We start from the raw sequence: 17,536 nt of genomic DNA, 5'->3' as shown, positions 1-17,536 counted from the left end.
TGCCTTCATCTTGGCAACGGTGAGATGCTTATTTTTCTCCTCCAACGTCATGGCTCTAACGGAGACTTGGGTGTATCTGGCATCCACATTATCCATTCTTACTTTTAAACTGTTCACTTGCGCAGACATCTGAGAAACTTAGCTGGCGATTCGTGTAAGCATGCTCATGACCGACTCCATTGCCGGAGGAATGGCGGCCTCGGCCTTCACTTCCTCCACGGCAACAACTGTCGTTTCTTTCTGTGGAGCTTGCGTCACTGACTGCGTCAACGCCTGTGACGTGATCAGCTTCGTCGCCACTGGAGCAGAGCTGGTGGTCTCTCTCTTGGGTAGTTTCCCTTTAACTGCACTGACATCATTATCACTGTTTTTGTTCTACTGAGCATCTCGACACGCTGCATCATTGCTTTTCTCTGATTGTTTTGGCTATATATTTCAATGTTATGCCTCTATATCATCTTCTTGAGTTCCAAGCAGTGTCTACACTCGTTCTCTTTGGAAGGGCGGGCGGAGGAGAGGGGAGGGAAATTGCTTTTGTCAAGAGCGACGGGAGACCCCGCTGCCCAGCCCACCTGTTTCTCGGCGCCGTTGCTCCACCGGGTCTTCGACTTGGACCTCGAACGAGATTCGCGCCTGCTCGCCTCAGCTGCCGGTGGTGACATGGTATCGCTCGTGCTTCTCCCTCGGCTTGTCTTGGAGCGGCTGTGACGCCCGCCCAGCGCCTGCCACGCCGTCTGCTGTCACGCTGGCCCCCTCGGCTGTTGCCACTGCTGCTGCAACTGTTCTCGTTGGTGACGTTCCCAACGCCGTTTACGAACGACGTATGGCGTCTTGAATCTCGCTGTACACCCCTTGTCCACGGTGAGATAGTTGCCCCGCAGAGGCTGCACTTGGGGTTACTGCTAACGTGGCTTTTTTCGGGACTCTTCATGCGACAACCATCGCATATCTTGTCTTCGGGATTAGGACAAACGTCCATCCGGTGACCGAGGCGATCACACCGGTAGCACATATCGATCTGCTTGCGATACAGCGAACACTCGACCATCAGGTTGCCATATCTGATGTATTTCGGGATATATATATATATATATATATATATATATATATATATATATAGTAGAATCTCGATAAACGGAAATCGGTTGAACGGAATCAACGCTTGAACGGAACAAACGCCGCGCAGTTGGTTGGTTTTGCATTCGGGCAATGTAAAAAAAATCCCGTTAATCCGAACTCGATTTTTCAGACCACCGTATAAACGGAACCGAAAATAGACTCGAAACCGCAACTTGACGTTCAGGCAGGGCCCCATCGCGGTACGCTTCACTGTCTCCCCTTATTTCTCGCACACTGTAACCGCATCGCTGGCTTTCTGTCACGGTGCGCTTGCTGTCGTTAGGCTTAAGCCTTATATCTGCTGTTTAGCGTCGCCTGCGACATTTCGTCGCGAAGTCAGCACCTGATGGCAGCGCAGAAGCGACCTCACAATGCCCTTACGTTGGAAAGGAAGATGGAGATAATCAACGGCTTCGAGAGTGGTCGCTTCACAAAAACAGCGCTTGCGACGAAGCACGCCGTCCCCAAGAGCAGCCTCACGAGGATACTTCAGGACAAGGATAAGCTGCGGCAGGCTTTCGAGACGTCACGCTCTGGCCCTCAAAGAAAACGACTGCTGGTGGACAACCACGAAGATCTGGAGATGTGCCTGGTGGTTTGGCTGCGGAGAGCCCGCGGTGAAAACATTCCGATCAGTGGTTGACTCGTTCGCGCGAAAGCAGAACTTGTTTTGCAGCTCGGCATCGACGGTTTCTCGTGCAGCGAAGGATGGTTGACGAGATTTAAAGATCGCAGACAATCTGGTGTCGCAAAAGATCGCAGAAAATCTTTAAATCTTTAAAGAGATTTAAAGATTTTAGTAGTGCTCTGAAAAAAAGTTCATTGCTTACTGCTTTTGAGCAATAAAGTGTGTGCCCATAGCGTACCGCCCTCTTTAATACCTAGATTTTGCATCGGAGATCCGCTTCAGCGGAGACTGCCAATTGCACGCACGCCTGCCTCGTCGGGACCAAGCAGTCTAGAACGGATTGCGAAATCCTGAACCTTCTCTCTCTAAACGAAACTCCTGATAAACGGAACATATTTTCCCGGTCCCTTGAGGTTCCGTTTAACGAGAGTCCACTGTATATATATATATATATATATATATATATATATATATATTAGGGGGCGAGCGGCAAACCAAGAAATTCAGTGACCTATTGCCCTTCTCGAAATACGCACGTGCTGACTTGATGTCGGTTGTCTGTTAAACGTTCCAAAACTCGACCACAAGGAGGCTATTTAACTCGGCCCCCTAAATCTAACCCCATGGGCGCACTTGCTTTGCGAATCCCACGCATATATTCTTTTTTGGAACTATTTTTTTCCGCAACGTAGCTGGACCACAGAGTTGCCGGAACGGGCCGTGCCTTGTATATGTGTACTGTGACACTGTGTTTCTTTTCACAAGTTGCCGCTCTTCTGTCTTCCTTCTGGGCCCCTTCTCTATTGTGCCCCCCGCCACCCGATTCAATTGCCCTCTCTCCCGCTACAACGGCAGCCCACGCACTGGTGCTGCGGAACGACCGTTTTCTCCCTCCTTGCCTCGGGTGCAGGGGAACCTAGCTGCCGCTACTTCCCGCCCCCCTCACTCTCCAACTTACGTCTTCCTCCTCCTGTGTGCTTCATTTTTTCCTTTTTTTCTTTTCTTTCTTTTTCCCTTTTTTCCCCCACTGACCTCCTTGCTCTACATACATGTGACTCCGCCTGCCTCTTGCCCTGCATAGGACCCAAAGGCCGCTGTAAATCTGCCAAGGCGCCGAAAATCAATCACTGTCACAACTATTCCTCTCGGTTTGATGTATGCAAGAACGACCGGGCACCCGGTCTGGTGTCTTCACTACCAGGGCCGAACTGCCACTTTTTTGTAAGCCCTGATGAAGATCGGTCCACCGATCGAAACTGTCGAAATTAAATACTTGTTCTGTTTACCTTGTAGCACCACTCAAGTTTCTTACGTTTGAAAGGTAGCCTGAAGAATCCCTCTTTGCCTTCTATATATATATATATATATATATATATATATATATATATATATATATATATATATATATATATATATATATATATATATATATATATATATATATATATATATATATATATATATAATTTGCTAACACCCTATTCCATAATTGGCTGTTGCCTAGCATAACATATGCTTGCCGCATGCATTCTGATCCTCTTGAGATGGCTCGCCAATACTAACTTTCTTTCCCATTTCCCAGGCTACAAATGCTATTTCCACATCGAAGCTGATGGTCTACTGCTGCTGGGGATGAGCATCGCTAGTGAGACTGTTCCGCGGGCGGCTAATCTCTGGGTAAGATATTGTGTAAGTTGGCATTGTGTCATAAACCGATACCTTGCGCAACATTGGCAAATGGTACAAGCCACCGAAAGGAATATAGGTGTAAAGAAAAGGCGGCTGAGATGAAATCACGAAAGACAGCCTGAATTAGAGAAAGGCTGTCATGCCACGCAAGAATGGCATTACAATTAAGCATTTCAGCACACCGTCTACACAGAAACATTGCGATGCAGGGAAATTTTATTCTTATTTCCAACACTGTGTCTGAGGCCGCTTGGCCTTGGATGACCGGGCTACAAGTTAGATAATCTCTGCCTGACAATGGCTCTGTGACACGCATACACTACTCAGATGGATAGGGCTCATACATTAAATATATATATATATATATATATATATATATATATATATATATATAATGAGAAGCCAACAAACACTGACACCAAGTACAACATAGGGAAATCGCATGTGCTTAATAAATGAAATAAAGTAATGATAAATTAATGGAAATTAAAGTGGATGAAAAAACAACTTGCCGCAGGTGGGAACCGAACCCACAACCTTCGCATGTCGCGTGCGATGCTCTACCAATTGAGCTACCGCGGCGGCGTTTCCCCATCCACTTTTTTTTTGGGTGGAACCGGTGGACAATTGCGCGTCACTCAGCTTTAGGAGCTGGGTTCGAGACGTGCAGGGTAGGAGTTCTGTTGGGTACGAGGCATGCTGGATACGAGACATAGTGGGTAGGAGACCTATTGGGTGCGAGACTTGTTGGGTACGAGCGCCAGAAGGGTGCACGCAGCTTTAACACTCGCATTTCAATCGAGGTAAGAAAGAAACAGAACAAAACTAAAAAAACAACTTTCTGGAGCTTTACGTGCAAAAAAAACAGAACGTGATGTTGAGGCGCACCGCCGTGGGAGACTACAGATTTTTTTTTTTTGGCGGGGGGGGGGGGGGGTGGATGGGGCAGGCACTTTAGGTTCTTTTTAAGTCCACGGAAATATGATTGCGAAGCACGCCGTAGCGAGGGCAGGGGGGTCTCCGGCTACACTTGAGCACATGGGGTTCCTTAACGTGCACCTTATGCATAGTGCGCGGGCGTCTGCATGCTAGCCGAGTCTCGAAGGGTCTCAACGACACAGGACGAGCGTGTCTACCCAAGCTATTATAGATGGTGCCTCGTCTTCTAATTTTTGGCGGCTGCATGCAAAACAACAGGCACAGCGAGCACGCGATAAAGGTACAGAGCGGTGTACTCTTAGTAGATAGCAAATTTATATATATATATATATATATATATATATATATATATATATATATATATATACACACACACACACATATATTTGCTGCCCAACGGAGGACGCATCTTGGAAGGTGCCGAGGTTCATACAACCGTCTAAGCGATGTGGTCTCCGTATGAAAACAGATTGCGTATAGCCTACTATCACGTTGTAAATCTTGAAACGTTTGGACGGATGCTGAGTTATTTTAGATTTCTTTAAAGTTTAGCAGTAATTTATGGGTTTTTTGTACACACTACAAGCAAAATTTGTACAAGAAACAGTGACCTTCTGAACAAGAACAACAACAAAAAAAAAGAAAACAAAAGTTACGACATTTACCGTAACCCCCAGAAGCTTATACAATGACAATACGAAAGATGCAAACAGACATTTTTTAAGTATGTCTAACCGGTTTGTTACAGGGAAGACGGTGTTGTCTATGGAATCTGAAGATGCCAGTGGGAACCGTAGGTGTTTACACATGCGCTCTGGTGGACAACACTAAGGAGTGAGTAATAGCTCAGCTGTACTAGTCGGATGCTCTCGTCATATATCAGTAAGACATGGTGAAAGAAAATCGAACTCACCGTTTCGCAACTCTCAAAAGCAGCGAGTTTACTTACTGTGAAATTTAATTATTTATTTTATTTGTTATATTTTTTGCAAGGCTAACATTTGAGTTGGCTGACTCCGTCGCCACTTTTCAGTAGCCGTCAGCTTTTCCTGGTCAAAAGATAAAAAAGCTTAAGACTTGCTAAGGAAATGCGCAGTATACTAACACCTCATACCTATTTCATTTATTGTGCTGTTCGGCTACGCGTGTATTTATTTTGTACTGTTCCCTATTTTTTTTCCGTGTCAGAAGTTGTTTTCAAATGTATCGTATTATTCAAACCATGCTGTACTGATGAATGAACATTTCCCATACGCCCCCCCCCTCCTGCCGCACAAAGGCCATTTAGGAGCATAATAAATGACGACAAATAAGGATTAGCGTGTCTTAGGCGTCAGTGGCGGTGTAAAAAAAAATTTCGGGGTTTTAGGGAAAATCGTGTGCCGAATTTGCGAACGAGCGCCGTGGTTTGATTGGACCGCATTGACTTTTCGCGGAGGAGTTTGCTCTAGAGAAACGAGATGGCGCTTTCGGCCGCGCCACACGTCACGGACCTCCCAGTGGGCATGCACCGGTAGCAACTGTGGCGGGGTCCAATCATCAAGAAATCACAAGTCTAGCCATGTCAAACTGCTTCATCCTGGAAGGAGAAGTTGCTGCGAAAGCACTCGCCATACAACGCGGGGATGCTATCAACCAATCCCTTCATATTATCACCGTCTCGCAGGCGGCTTGTCGGCTCCTCCTGGCAGGAAGAATTCATAAAAGACTGCTCCACCTCGTTCAAAGCAGCCCAGGATCAAACACTCACGTTAAACACCAGATCATTTGGACCGCCGCACACTCTGGGTTGGAAGGGAACGAGATAGCTGACAGTCTAGATCGAGGTTACACTAGCCGTGCGGATCAAAAGACAATCTCCCCCGACCACTCACTACTTCAACCAATGTCAACAGTTTATAATATTGGCTCCATCACCAACGCCTCATGCGCCAGTTCCTACCACTACCACATAGACAACTTACTGCGCAGGAAGCCCGCGGCTGCAAACATCTCCAGATGGACACTTTCCCCAATCTGTATAAATATGATTCTGTGTCCAGAACGCTACAGACGTACCTGCCAATGGTGCGACGGCCACCCCATAGCCTTCCATGTCACGTGGGGGTGCACGGGGGACAAACCCATACACTTACGAACACTTCAAACGAAGGAGCAGTAGGAGGCCTCTCTGTCCAGCTCGGACCTGACAAGCCAGCGCAGCCTGGTACAGCAGGCAAGGGCAGCAGCACAGCCCACAGGGGCTCTGAAATGAGTTCTCCATCCGCCGCCCAAGTCTTCGACAACTACTACTTTCCCATCGAAATAAATATTACTACTACTACTTGCCTCAGCGGCAGCCTGCCACTACGCTGCCGTTTTCACGTTGCTCCTGTGCCACCAGCGGTCGGAAATGTAACTGAGTTGCCGCTAACGCGCTGCGCTCCCATCATGCTGGATGGAATCATGTGGACTGAACGCGTGTGCTGCAACTTCCCCGGACCGTGGCTGCAACTGGCCGTACGCGTTACCGGCGCATTTCGATATTGGCGACCTTCTTCGAGGATACAGACATTCGCTCATCCGCCAGCGTTGTATCGCTAACCTTCAATGAATGATCTCTTGTCCCGGAACATCGGCAAGAGTGGGTACCGCTCGGTAAACAATGGCAAAGGGAGTAGCGCCGCTGCCTGAAATCGTTGCTGCTGCTGTCAGTTGTTTAAAATGGCGGCTGTGCTTCACACGTCCACAGCGTACCAGCAACGAAGTGTGGCAATGAGAACCGCCGACAAACTGCGGTAATTTCACTGGGAGACTCTGGACCGCCCACCATATGCAGTCAGGACCTCGCCCCTAGTGATTTCTACGTTTTCGGGCAGCTTAGGAAGTTCCTGGCAGGGCAGCAATTCACGTGCAACGATGAAGCCAAGACAGCAGTCCGATGGTGGTTCCACAGTCAGCCGGACGGATTCTGCGACAGGGGCACCACAAATTCGGTGCCGCAATCGGACAAATGCCAGAATCGGTGAGGGGACTATGTGGAATAGTAGCGGCAGTAGTGTAAGAACACAATGATTGTCGGCGGTAATGCGTGGGCATTGGGTTTATATCTCGACAAAACGCATTGCCACCGTCGAACGAGGTAGTTATGATACGTGTAATGCAGTGGGACACCTCCTCCTCGTTTCCCTAACAACATCCAGCGCCATCTAGCAAAGCGGCCGCGAAATCTTCGTGTGCCCTCCGAGATGCATGGCGCGCTGCTGCGCGTGAACGCTGGGAAACGCGTAAAGTGGGAACCGGACTCTTTGCTCACCCTTATTTTTGGATACTCTGCAAAATCTACTAACGCTGCCGCGAAGTCAGCGAGCTGCTTACGAGACGAGAGGAGTGGTGTGCTACTGCGTGGGAACAATGTGAACTGTTCCTTCACTTGCCGCAAAAGTAGTGGCACATACTCAGTAACCCAAGTTGACGATAGGTTCACTGAAGAGCGGCACATACCTAGTGAATTCATGGCGCAGCTTGCTAATGAGCCGCATATTGCGGTCCTTGAGGAACCCTGGTGAGAGGGGCCGTTTCCGCTAAGCACCAGATAAATTTAAAAGATCTTTTTTGTTATTGTAGAGTGGTACATTTCGAGTGGCACAAACGTAGTTACCCAAAGTGGCGGCAAAGACGTTCATCGAAGAGTGGCCCGCAGTCACTATATTTGGCACGAAAGAGGTTAATAAAGAGTCGTCTTACAGTTCTCTCTCTCTCGAGAACCTAGTGCCTGACTCCGCAGTGGGTGTTCCTTAACGTCGCCGCTATGCGCAAGAAGCAAAGAAACCACCCTCGAATTCCAGACCGCAACGCTCTCAACGCGGAGAGTTCACGGACAAGTGCCACCAAACACGGGCTACGGTAGAAAACCTTCTCCCCACTTTCCAGCAACTGAGACCATCCTCCGGAGCAATGACCCTGACCGGCTGCAACAGATCCTCAGTCGGGCCCTGGCAGCGGAGGAAGGGTGGCAGGACAATTAGGCCTTCCCGTTCAACTCGTAAAATTTTCGCGTCGAAAGAAAGCGTTTTCAATCGATTAATAACTTTCGAACGTGTTGTTGGCGAATGAAACCCCAACTCTTCGACAACGCTTCGTTCTTCCTGCGTTTACACAAGCACGTCCACGTTCAGATTGCTACTTTTGCATTAACTCTGGGTCTCAAATTCATAGCAAAATAAATAGCGAAATAAACAATAGACGGCGGTACACTTTGTTGGGTCAGATTTTACGCTTAACTTCTTGTTCTGTCTTTCTCTTTCTTTATGCAGAAACTGGATCGAATTGACACACGCGAATGGTTCAAAAACTTCGCACCATTTTAGCCATGCAAAACTTCCGAATGGTACGCTACTGCATTACACCATTCGCATATCATTTACGGAGTACATCGTAAGCACCGATTTCGACAAGACAGTTGTTCCGCAAGAATCCGAGACACCGAACTACATTAACGCATTCTTCTCAGAAGCACTGAACATCATCAACTTCGATGTGGTAAGTTGTATTTCTAGTAAGTTTCGATGTCCGCCTAGGTGGTTGGCCATGCCCAGTACACTGCGTAATTGCGATATATCACAGGCTGCTTTCAGCCGCAGAGAAATACATTCCAACACATCCCCCCTTTTGCAAAAGGAAAGTGGTTTTTGTGCATGACATTTAGCACACCCGCACATGAACAAAAAGCAAGAACCCTCAGTGGTAATCTACCACGAACAAAACCTTATTCATCAATCCCGTATCGAACTGGTCGCTTAACCACTCTACCAGACTTGGTCACAGTCACTGAAGCAGAAGGTGCTAAAGTTGAAATCATAGCCCCCGATGCTAAAGGTAACGAATCTGTTAAGGTAGCGGGTGACTCCCTGTTCGTAAAAACCAATTCGGATGAATCACTTTCGTTTGGAAACTCGTAGCTACCTTCTGCCTTCCTCTGTTCTGGCAAGCGGTTGAGCATTCGTCGGTTACGCCGCAGCGTACTCCCATCCTGGGTGCGTATTATGTAGGACCGTGGTGTCGCGGCTGTGGCTAGCACCGTTGCTCTAGTCTTCATGTCCGTTACCCAAACGGAATCACCAGCTTTTAGTTTGTTCAATGCTCGGGTTGTGTGGCGCCTGTTGTAGTACCGTGCTTGTAGCTTCTTCTTGGCACTGTCTTTGGCCGCAAGATTAAGCAGCGGTGGCTGCACTGGACCACGCAGCTGCGGCGCCATTGGAACTCTTGTCCTACGACGCCGGCCCATGAGGATTTCAGCCGGACTAGGGCCCAGAATGCCTGGGGTTGCCCTGTAGGCAAGCAGAGCCAGGTAGGGGTGCTTAGATTTAAGGATCAGGCGCTTAATTGCTTGCACCATACGTTCAATTTCCACATTAGCCTGAGGGTACCTAGGGCTAGTAGTGACGTGACCAAGGCCATAATCATGTGCAAACTTATCAAACTCTTTACAAGAAAATTGTGGTCCATTGTCTGTCACTACGGTCTCCGGGATGCCATGGCGTGCAAAAATGCTTTTTAGCCTTTCTATCACCGCCTTAGCTTTTGTTGAGGGAAGGAGGGCTACTTCCGGATACCGTGACAGGTAGTCGACCACGACAAGATAATGACAGTTGTTAATAAAGCACAAGTCGACCCCAACTCGTTCCCACGCGAAACTTGGCGTTGGGGTTGAAATCAATGGCTCCGAGTTCTGGTTGACAAAGCGCGCACAAGTAACACATTCTTTCACTTGCCGCGCAAGTTGTTCGCCGATGCCTGGCCACCAGACCAACTCCTTTGCCAAAGCTCTAGTTCTCGCGATTCCCTGATGTCCATCATGTAGTTTTTTTAGTACTTCCTTTCTTAGGCACTGAGGTACCACCAGTCTGGCCCCTTTTAGCAGCATGCCATTGCATTCGGCAATTAGTGCTCTTTCCTGCCAGTACGGAACCAAGTAGCAGGGAAGCTTTGGTTTTTTCGGCCAGCCTTGGCGACACAACTTAAGCAAGGCTTGACAAACGACGTCAGTCTTTTGCACATCGCGTATTCTGTTAACAAAATTGTCACCCATTTGAAGCCCTTGCACGCATGTTTTGACGAAAGACGACACTTCCGAGACGGTCAGTTCACCGGCTAGTTTATCTGCTTTCGTCGGTGCTCTTGAAAGAGCGTCCGCCGTTATCAAGCTTTTACCGGGAACGTACACGATGTTAAAGTGATACCGCACCAGCCGCATTCTGAAGCGCTGAACCCTTGGCGGCAACACATCAATAGGCATTTTACCAAGCAACGAATTGAGAGGTTTGTGGTCCGTTTCAAGCATCACCTCAATACCTCTTATGTATTCGTCGAATCTTTCGGCAGCCCATGTTAACGCTAGTGCCTACTTTTCCACTTGCGCATAGCGCTGCTCAGTTTTGGTCAGTGACCTTGAAGCAAACGCTATCGGCCGGCGCTCGCCATTGCGTTGTTTCTGGAAAAGGACGGCACCGAGACCGTAAGACGAGGCGTCCGCCGGAAGAATCGTGGGAAGGCGTGGATCGTATATAGCCATGCACTTTGCTGAGCAGATAAGAGATTTCAAGCTTTCAAAAGCCGTGTTCTGAGCAGGGCCCCAAGCCCAGACGGTCTCCTTCTGCAAAAGCTCCCGTAACGGGGCAGTGGTTTGCGCCAAGTTCGGCAAAAAACGGCCTAGGTGGTTGGCCATGCCCAGTACATTGCGTAACTGCGATATATGTCAGGGTGCTTTCAGCTCTTTAATGGCTCCAAGTTTGGCCGGATCCGGCTGTATGCCTTCCTCGCTGAGTAAGTGGCCCAGAAAGCTTATGCTTCGAACACCGAACACACACTTTGCTTTGTTTAAGGTAACGTTAGACTGGGACAGCTTAGCTAAGATGTTCGATAGTCTAGAGTCATGTTGCGCTTGATTTCAGACATTCTTCTTTGAAAATACTCTGGAGCTGATGTAATCCCAAATGGCAACCTAGTGAAACAGTACCGCCCAAACGGTGTAATGAACGTGGTCAGCACTTCTGAGGCCTTGCTGAGTCGCACCTGATGGAAGCCGGACTTCGCGTCTAATTTGGAAAACCATTTTGCACCGGCAAGAGAGCCCAGTGCTTGGTCGACAGTAGGCAATGTCTATCTTTCCCTTAAGACAAACTTGTTCAATTGCTTATGGTCTACGCAGATCCTTACACCTCCCGAGTGCTTTTGTACACGTAGAATGCCGGCACACCACTCTGTTGGCTCTTCGACTTTACGAATGACGCCCACTTGTTCCATCTTCTCGAGTTCTCGTTTTACAGGCTCCTGGAGCGGTATAGGATTCCTGCGCGGTGCGCTTATTGCAAATGGAACAGCATTTGGTTTAACCTTATTGTATACTCCCCGGGCATAGTGCCCAAGTTGTTGTAAACCTGAGGGCACAAAATTTCGTAGTTGGGTTCCTTGTGAGCCAAAGAGTCAACGAACTTGATGACTCCCAACGCTTCGAGAGCCGGCAAACCCAGCAGTACATGGCGCAAAGGACTGACCACATAACACGTTTGGCGCGAAGTTTGTCCCCTCCAAAATATATCCGCCTGAAACTTGCCCAGAACATTTAGGCGGTAACCGCTAGCGCCAGTCAAGACCTCGTCGGCCTTCTCCAAGCTCGTGGGAAGTCCCGGAAATGATGCTGGAATTACGGACACTTCTGCGCCTGAGTCGACCTTTGCAAAAACAGGCACGGAGTTAAGTAATACCTGAACGTAACGCGCTTTCGCGCGAGGCGCCTCGACCGCGCCCAAAAAAACCTCCCCACTGTCCTTTTGTACAGACGACACTTGTACCTTTCGCTGGCAGCCTGGAGAAGTCCCTTTGAGGCACGCCTTGGCGAAATGTCCCTTTAAGCCGCAGTTGAAGCACCTCTGGCCTCTCGCTGGGCAGGCTGTCCTTGGGTGCGAGTTGCCTCCGCAGAAGATGCACGGTCCCTCGGAACGAGCTGATGTCGGCCGGGTTTCCTTGCTGCGTTGCGGTTTCCTGCGGTAGCCCACGGCGTCGACATTGACGTCCTCACATGGCTTGTACGGTGTGTATTCGTGGACTTCGTTGCAGGTTCGAAGTTCTTCTTGCTGCTGCTGAACGGTCTCTTTTAGGCGGGCCCTCGCCAGAGCTGTTGCGAGAGACAGCTTGGGATCCATTTGGAGCGACTCGGAAAGCTTTTCATCCCGCAGGCCCACGACGAACCGGTCCCTGATAAGGCGCTGCTTGAATTCTCCGAAGTCGCATTTTTCCGCCAAGACGTGTAGAGCAGTCATAAACTGGTCAATTGACTCGCCAGGCATCTGGTGCCGATTGTGAAAGCAAGCGCTCTCGTAGACAACGTTGCTCTCCTTGATGAAGTAATCGTCGAACTTCTTTTTGACCAGCTCAAATTTCTTGGAATCTTCTGCAGAAAGATTGAAGGTGGCGAAGATGTCCCTCGCTTGTCGACGCATGGTATAAAGCAGAGCGCGTACTTGTGCCTCTTCCGGGCGCTCATTCAGGCCCGACGCGTAGCGATAGTCGTCGAAGTGCAGTATCCAGGCCGGCCACTCTGAGCTGGTGTCGAAGTCCAGCGGTGGCGGCTGCTGAAGACCCGGCGGCGATGCAGTGGCCATTGCAGCCTCCCTTTCCGATGACGTCTCGACGCTCTTTTCAATCGCTTTTCAAAAGTGGGTGGAACGCATAACTTCTGACACCATGTCGTATCGGCGCCGCCGCTATCAGTGGGTGATCGACGAAAGACATGAGACGACTGCAGTCCAAAACGCCAGCAAGGGGAAAGAGCACCGTCTTTATTTCCACAGCCATTTAAGTAGAACCAGCGTGACGTCAGTGACACGTGGTTCCATACATGCGTCAGGCGCAATGACTCGGCGCGCCCCTGCGGGAGCGTGCTTTTCAGCCGCAGAGAAATACATTCCAGCAAAGTGAGAACATTGATTTCTCCCATCTTAACGTTCGAGGCTTCGGGCGTTACTTTGGCGTAACCTGCAGTGTTTTACTGCTATTATTTTTTAAGGACACTAAGGCAATGTGTATGTCGACGCGCGCGGATAATAGCAGCAAATTGTTGTACTTATGACACAATACATATTCTTTGACGAATGATGAATTCCCAATTTCCAAACGGGTCTGAAGCCAAAAGAAGAAAATTTCGCGGAAATCCTTGTGCGGGTGCATGCATGCAACATGTACTCCATTCAACTTCGGTAAACACCGGCCCCCGGGTTCCGGCTAGTAATTTTTGGAGCAAACTTTTTCACTTTTCCTTTTTTCCTTCCTTCCTTTCTTTCTTTCGTTCTTTCGTTCTTCCTTTCCTTTCCTTCCTTCTTTCTTTCTTTCTTTCTTTCTTTTCTTCTTGCTTAATTTTTTCTTCGTTTCTTCCTTCCTTTCTTTCTTCCTTTCTTTCTTCCTTTTCTTCTTTCATTTTTTCTTTCATTGCTTCCTCGTGCCGAAGTTACTGCGCTTGTACTGGTTAGCATTAAAAAAAAGGCGTCATCATTGATATTGGCTGTGGTATGAGCGACAGCTCGTTGGAAGAAAAAAAGAAAGAAAGAAAAATGCCTCGGCCTTTCACGGCGTAACTTACGCATAAACATTACAAAGCGCGCTCACTTCGAAGAGGGTGTCACGTGACACTCGGCGCCACCTTATTGCGATAGCCACTACAAGCACGTAGCCGCCTGAATCCTGGTGTCAGCATCACGTCGCCACATATATACATAGGATATATATACATAGGATATACATATAGGACGCAGGTGTGCAGTCGCGTTCATTACGAGCTGCAGCACGGTCTGAAGGGCTCCAAGAGTGTCCGGCAGCCCGGCATACCACCAAAGCGGTTGGATATTCAATAGCAGTAATTAAAACGGTGTCTAGTTTTCACATTTTCTGCACGTCGGCGCCACCGCGCTGCATTAGAGAGAATTCGCTCGTGTTAAAGATTCACTCATATTAAAGGTAGAATTCACTCATATAGACAGTTGACATCGGTAATATGCAGGTTAGTGATGCAGGCGATTGAATGAAAGCTGCCAGCATAGGTGGAGAATAACGACATATTGGGGGAACTTCAGAATGGCTACAAAATCTATAGGCGTCTGGACGATCACTTGCTTGTCCTTGTCAGAGTATTGAAATATGCGGAGTAGAAAGGAGTGCATTACATGTGGCTTTTTTGAGACATTAGAAGAGCGTATCACAACGTTCACAGCAACATTTTATATGTTTTCGAAGGGGATATAGCTGTTAAAAGAGATTTACATAGAATATACCGTTTTTATTGAGTGGGAGAAGATGAGGAGCGAGGAGAAAGTTGATATCAACAAGGGATTGAGGTAGGTGTGACCTTTATCCCCACTGCTGTTTATGATGTATGTGCATGGTAAGGATGGAAATGGCGCCAGAGGGATGTAATATTGGGTTTATGACGTCATTAAAAATGGCGGGTAGTGTTGCAGAGCAGAAGCTTCCAGGTTTGTTTTGTGCATACGAGATTGTGTGTCTAGCTAACAATTTTTTTGGTGGTAATAAATATGGCGTGATAGCATTGAATGAAAACAGAGAACAGACAGTGTCAATTCAGGGCCGAAAAATACCTCGGTTGAAACATTATAAATACTTTGCTATATGGATTAACGAAGGCAATAGATATATGGAAACACAGGAAAAAGCATTGAGCGTCAAAGGGATAAAAAATGCGGCCACAATGAAACGCAGGGCACTATGGGGATACAAAAGGTACGAGGTGCTCTTGGGTACGTGGAAAGTTGTAACGGTTTCAGGACTTACATTTGGAAATGCTGGTGTTCGTTTGAAGTCGGGGGTACAGTAAGGACTCGATGACAACCAAATGTCAGCGAGACGCCTTACATTGCGCGCCCACGGGAAGACTGCAAATGAAAGTGTGCAGGCTTATATGGGCTGGACAAGTTTTTCAGTGAGGGAAGCTCATAGTAAAATTGATTATGAGGAACGGCTGAGGAATAGGGACGAAAGTAAATGGGCTGGGAGAGTGTTGAGGTAATTGTACAGGAAAGACATTGATTCACAGTGGAGGAAAATAACTAGGAAGCTTACCAGCAAGTATGCGGCATGTAGGGTGAGCAAACCAGCAGCAAAGAACGGCAAACGGAAAGTCAGAGAGGCTGAAATATACTCATGGGTGGCGGCAATGACAAGTAAACCTGCCATGACTAACTGATTAACAGGAAAAAAACGAAATGCAAATGATGCAGCATGTATAATTAGAAGGTGCCTGCCCAGCAGTCGCTTTAGGCACCCCTGGCCTCCTTGTAACCCTTGGGTTCAGCGAGAGTAGGGTGAACGTAAACATGTCCGGAGTGAAGAATAATAAGAGGTTATAGGAAGATTGTTGGACGATATGTAGGGAAACGACAAACAACAGAGGAGTACAACAACAAAGTTCCCAATAGGAGTTCAAAAAGATTGATGAGGGGAATTTGTCGTGTTTTTTTCTTTTATTTTTATTATTATTTAGATAGGTACGCCATTAGGCAATATAATAAGAAGAGCTTGGTGGCACAACCCACCGGCGCGTTCCAAAGGGGCGTTCATAGCATCCATCCATCCATCCATCCGCCCGTCCGCCCGTCAGCCCGTCCGTCCGTCCGTCCGTCCGTCCGTCCGTCCGTCCGTCCGTCCGCCCGTCCGTCCGCCCGTCCGTCCGTCCGTCCGTCCGTCCGCCCGTCCGTCCGTCCGTCCGTCCGTCCGTCCGTCCGTCCGTCCATCCGTCCATCCATCCATCCATCCATCCATCCATCCATCCATCCATCCATCCATACATCCATTCAGAAATATTGTGTAGGCTTTCACCTAGTGAGACCCATATGTTACATACATCTTCCACAGACACTTGCATTTAAAATGGCCGGAACCATCAACTGGTGAACTGTCGATATATGGAAGAAACGTTTAGAGCATAGGCGAAAAAAGAGAAAGCAGGGGGGAGATTAGTGATACCGGATCTATTGCAGGCTCAGCAAGCGATACTAGATAGAGAAGTATTGAGGAAGATAAAGGGGACGTACGCAAAACTGCTAGAATAAAAAGCAGGTATAGCATACAGATTAGCTCAATCAGGATGGGCTACCATTTGTAACCAATCAGTTTCAGATGGATGCCAATACATCATCGTCATAATCATAATTATCATCGTCATCGGAGCCCCTTAGACAACGGGCACGGGGTTGCAGCTTATATTAACATTACTAAGCCATCCCCCCCTCTCCCCCGCGCCCCCCGAGATACACATACACACACCGCGTTCCCTTGACGAAGACAGAGCGCTACAGTGGAGCACTGGCACTTAAAACATGTAAGCGAAATAATTCTTTGAACCAGCGGAAACGCTTCGTGAGGCGGTGACCTCGGTAGATCGGCAGGTATAGCTATAGCCTACGTTTATACGTGTGAACTCGGGAACAGCTGTTGGAGCCAAAGCCAGACTCAAACAGCCCGTCGCGACACCATTTACGTGACCTCGTACCCTGAATGGGTCGAGATTCATGCGAGAGGCTATGACAAGCTGAAATTTTAAACATGGCGTCCCGTTCAGCGCTGGTAACCACCGAAATGAGCCATCCGCGTTCACGTGGCGGTTGTCATGTAGGACAGGGTGAATCCTACATGACAAACCCCACATTAACACGGAAGCTGCAAGGGTCAGGATGAGTCATCCTAACCCGTGCAGGTGAATGGTGGCCGTCGGACTAGACGTTAGCTCAGCTTCACCGGTTAGCATGTACAGGATCGCGACATGCAAAGCTGAGTCCGACAACTCTGTAGGACCCGCTATGTGCTAGGTTCATGTAAACGCTCCGACAGATCTATGAAACGGGAGTGCACGTCCTTAGTTTCGTCGCATGGCTATAGAATGAAGAAAGCCTGCCGACTGTATTTCATATCCCTCCGCAACAGCACCTACGTGCCTCACATGGCTACCCAACAGAGGGGGAGGATGAAAAGAAGGAAGGAAAGGTAGGGAGGTCAAGCGGTTTTCTACCCAGTGTCGACCCAGATCAGGAAACGTAGCAGTGCCCGCTTCGCTTTGTAAGCATGCGACACGTGGAGCTATGGCGCGAGAATCTTCGTCTCTGAAGATGGTCTGCT

The 17,536-nt window shown here is 48.4% G+C and overlaps 2 protein-coding genes and 1 long non-coding RNA gene across 4 annotated transcripts in view; 1 reads left to right on the top strand and 2 right to left on the bottom strand.

Moving 5' to 3' along the window:
- LOC139049875 (uncharacterized) overlaps positions 1-17,536 on the top strand; it is a 68,617-nt gene that overhangs the window by 49,282 nt on the left and 1,799 nt on the right. Inside the window, exons 5-7 of one of the 2 annotated variants that reach the window (XM_070525733.1) lie at positions 3,330-3,424; positions 5,124-5,209; positions 8,671-8,896. In XM_070525733.1, coding sequence (XP_070381834.1) covers positions 3,330-3,424; positions 5,124-5,209; positions 8,671-8,896 — 407 coding nt within the window. Of the gene's footprint in view, positions 1-3,329; positions 3,437-5,123; positions 5,210-8,670; positions 8,897-17,536 lie in introns of both variants that reach the window. The other variant, XM_070525732.1, reaches the window with a different exon arrangement.
- Positions 9,163-13,169, bottom strand: LOC139049776 (uncharacterized). The gene is made up of 3 exons (XM_070525582.1): positions 12,208-13,169; positions 9,462-9,713; positions 9,163-9,264 (listed from the first exon to the last, which is right to left on the bottom strand). The coding sequence occupies exons 1-3, from the start codon at positions 13,015-13,017 to the stop codon at positions 9,163-9,165; spliced, it is 1,164 nt and encodes a 387-aa protein (XP_070381683.1). The 5' UTR covers positions 13,018-13,169.
- The window catches only part of LOC139049879 (uncharacterized), a 225,462-nt gene continuing 223,120 nt past the window's right edge, over positions 15,195-17,536 (bottom strand). Inside the window, exon 3 of the long non-coding RNA XR_011508649.1 lies at positions 15,195-15,297. This is a non-coding gene — a long non-coding RNA (uncharacterized lncRNA). The remainder of the gene's footprint in view (positions 15,298-17,536) is intronic.

The sequence above is a fragment of the Dermacentor albipictus genome, chromosome 9 (assembly GCF_038994185.2).
Source record: "Dermacentor albipictus isolate Rhodes 1998 colony chromosome 9, USDA_Dalb.pri_finalv2, whole genome shotgun sequence".
NCBI lineage: Eukaryota > Metazoa > Arthropoda > Arachnida > Ixodida > Ixodidae > Dermacentor > Dermacentor albipictus.
The sequence above is the reverse complement of the archived record's forward strand: the minus strand, read 5'-3'. Positions and strand labels throughout refer to the sequence as shown.

Coding starts and splice junctions, on each gene's coding strand:
- LOC139049776 (XM_070525582.1), bottom strand. CDS start 13,017: ATGGCCACTGCATCGCCGCCGGGTCTTCAGCAGCCGCCACCGCTGGAC. Junction 9,714..12,207: donor CTCCAGGCTGCCAGCGAAAG/GTACAAGTGTCG, acceptor CTTAAATCTAAG/CACCCCTACCTGGCTCTGCT. Junction 9,265..9,461: donor AAGCTGGTGATTCCGTTTGG/GTAACGGACATG, acceptor TTTTACGAACAG/GGAGTCACCCGCTACCTTAA.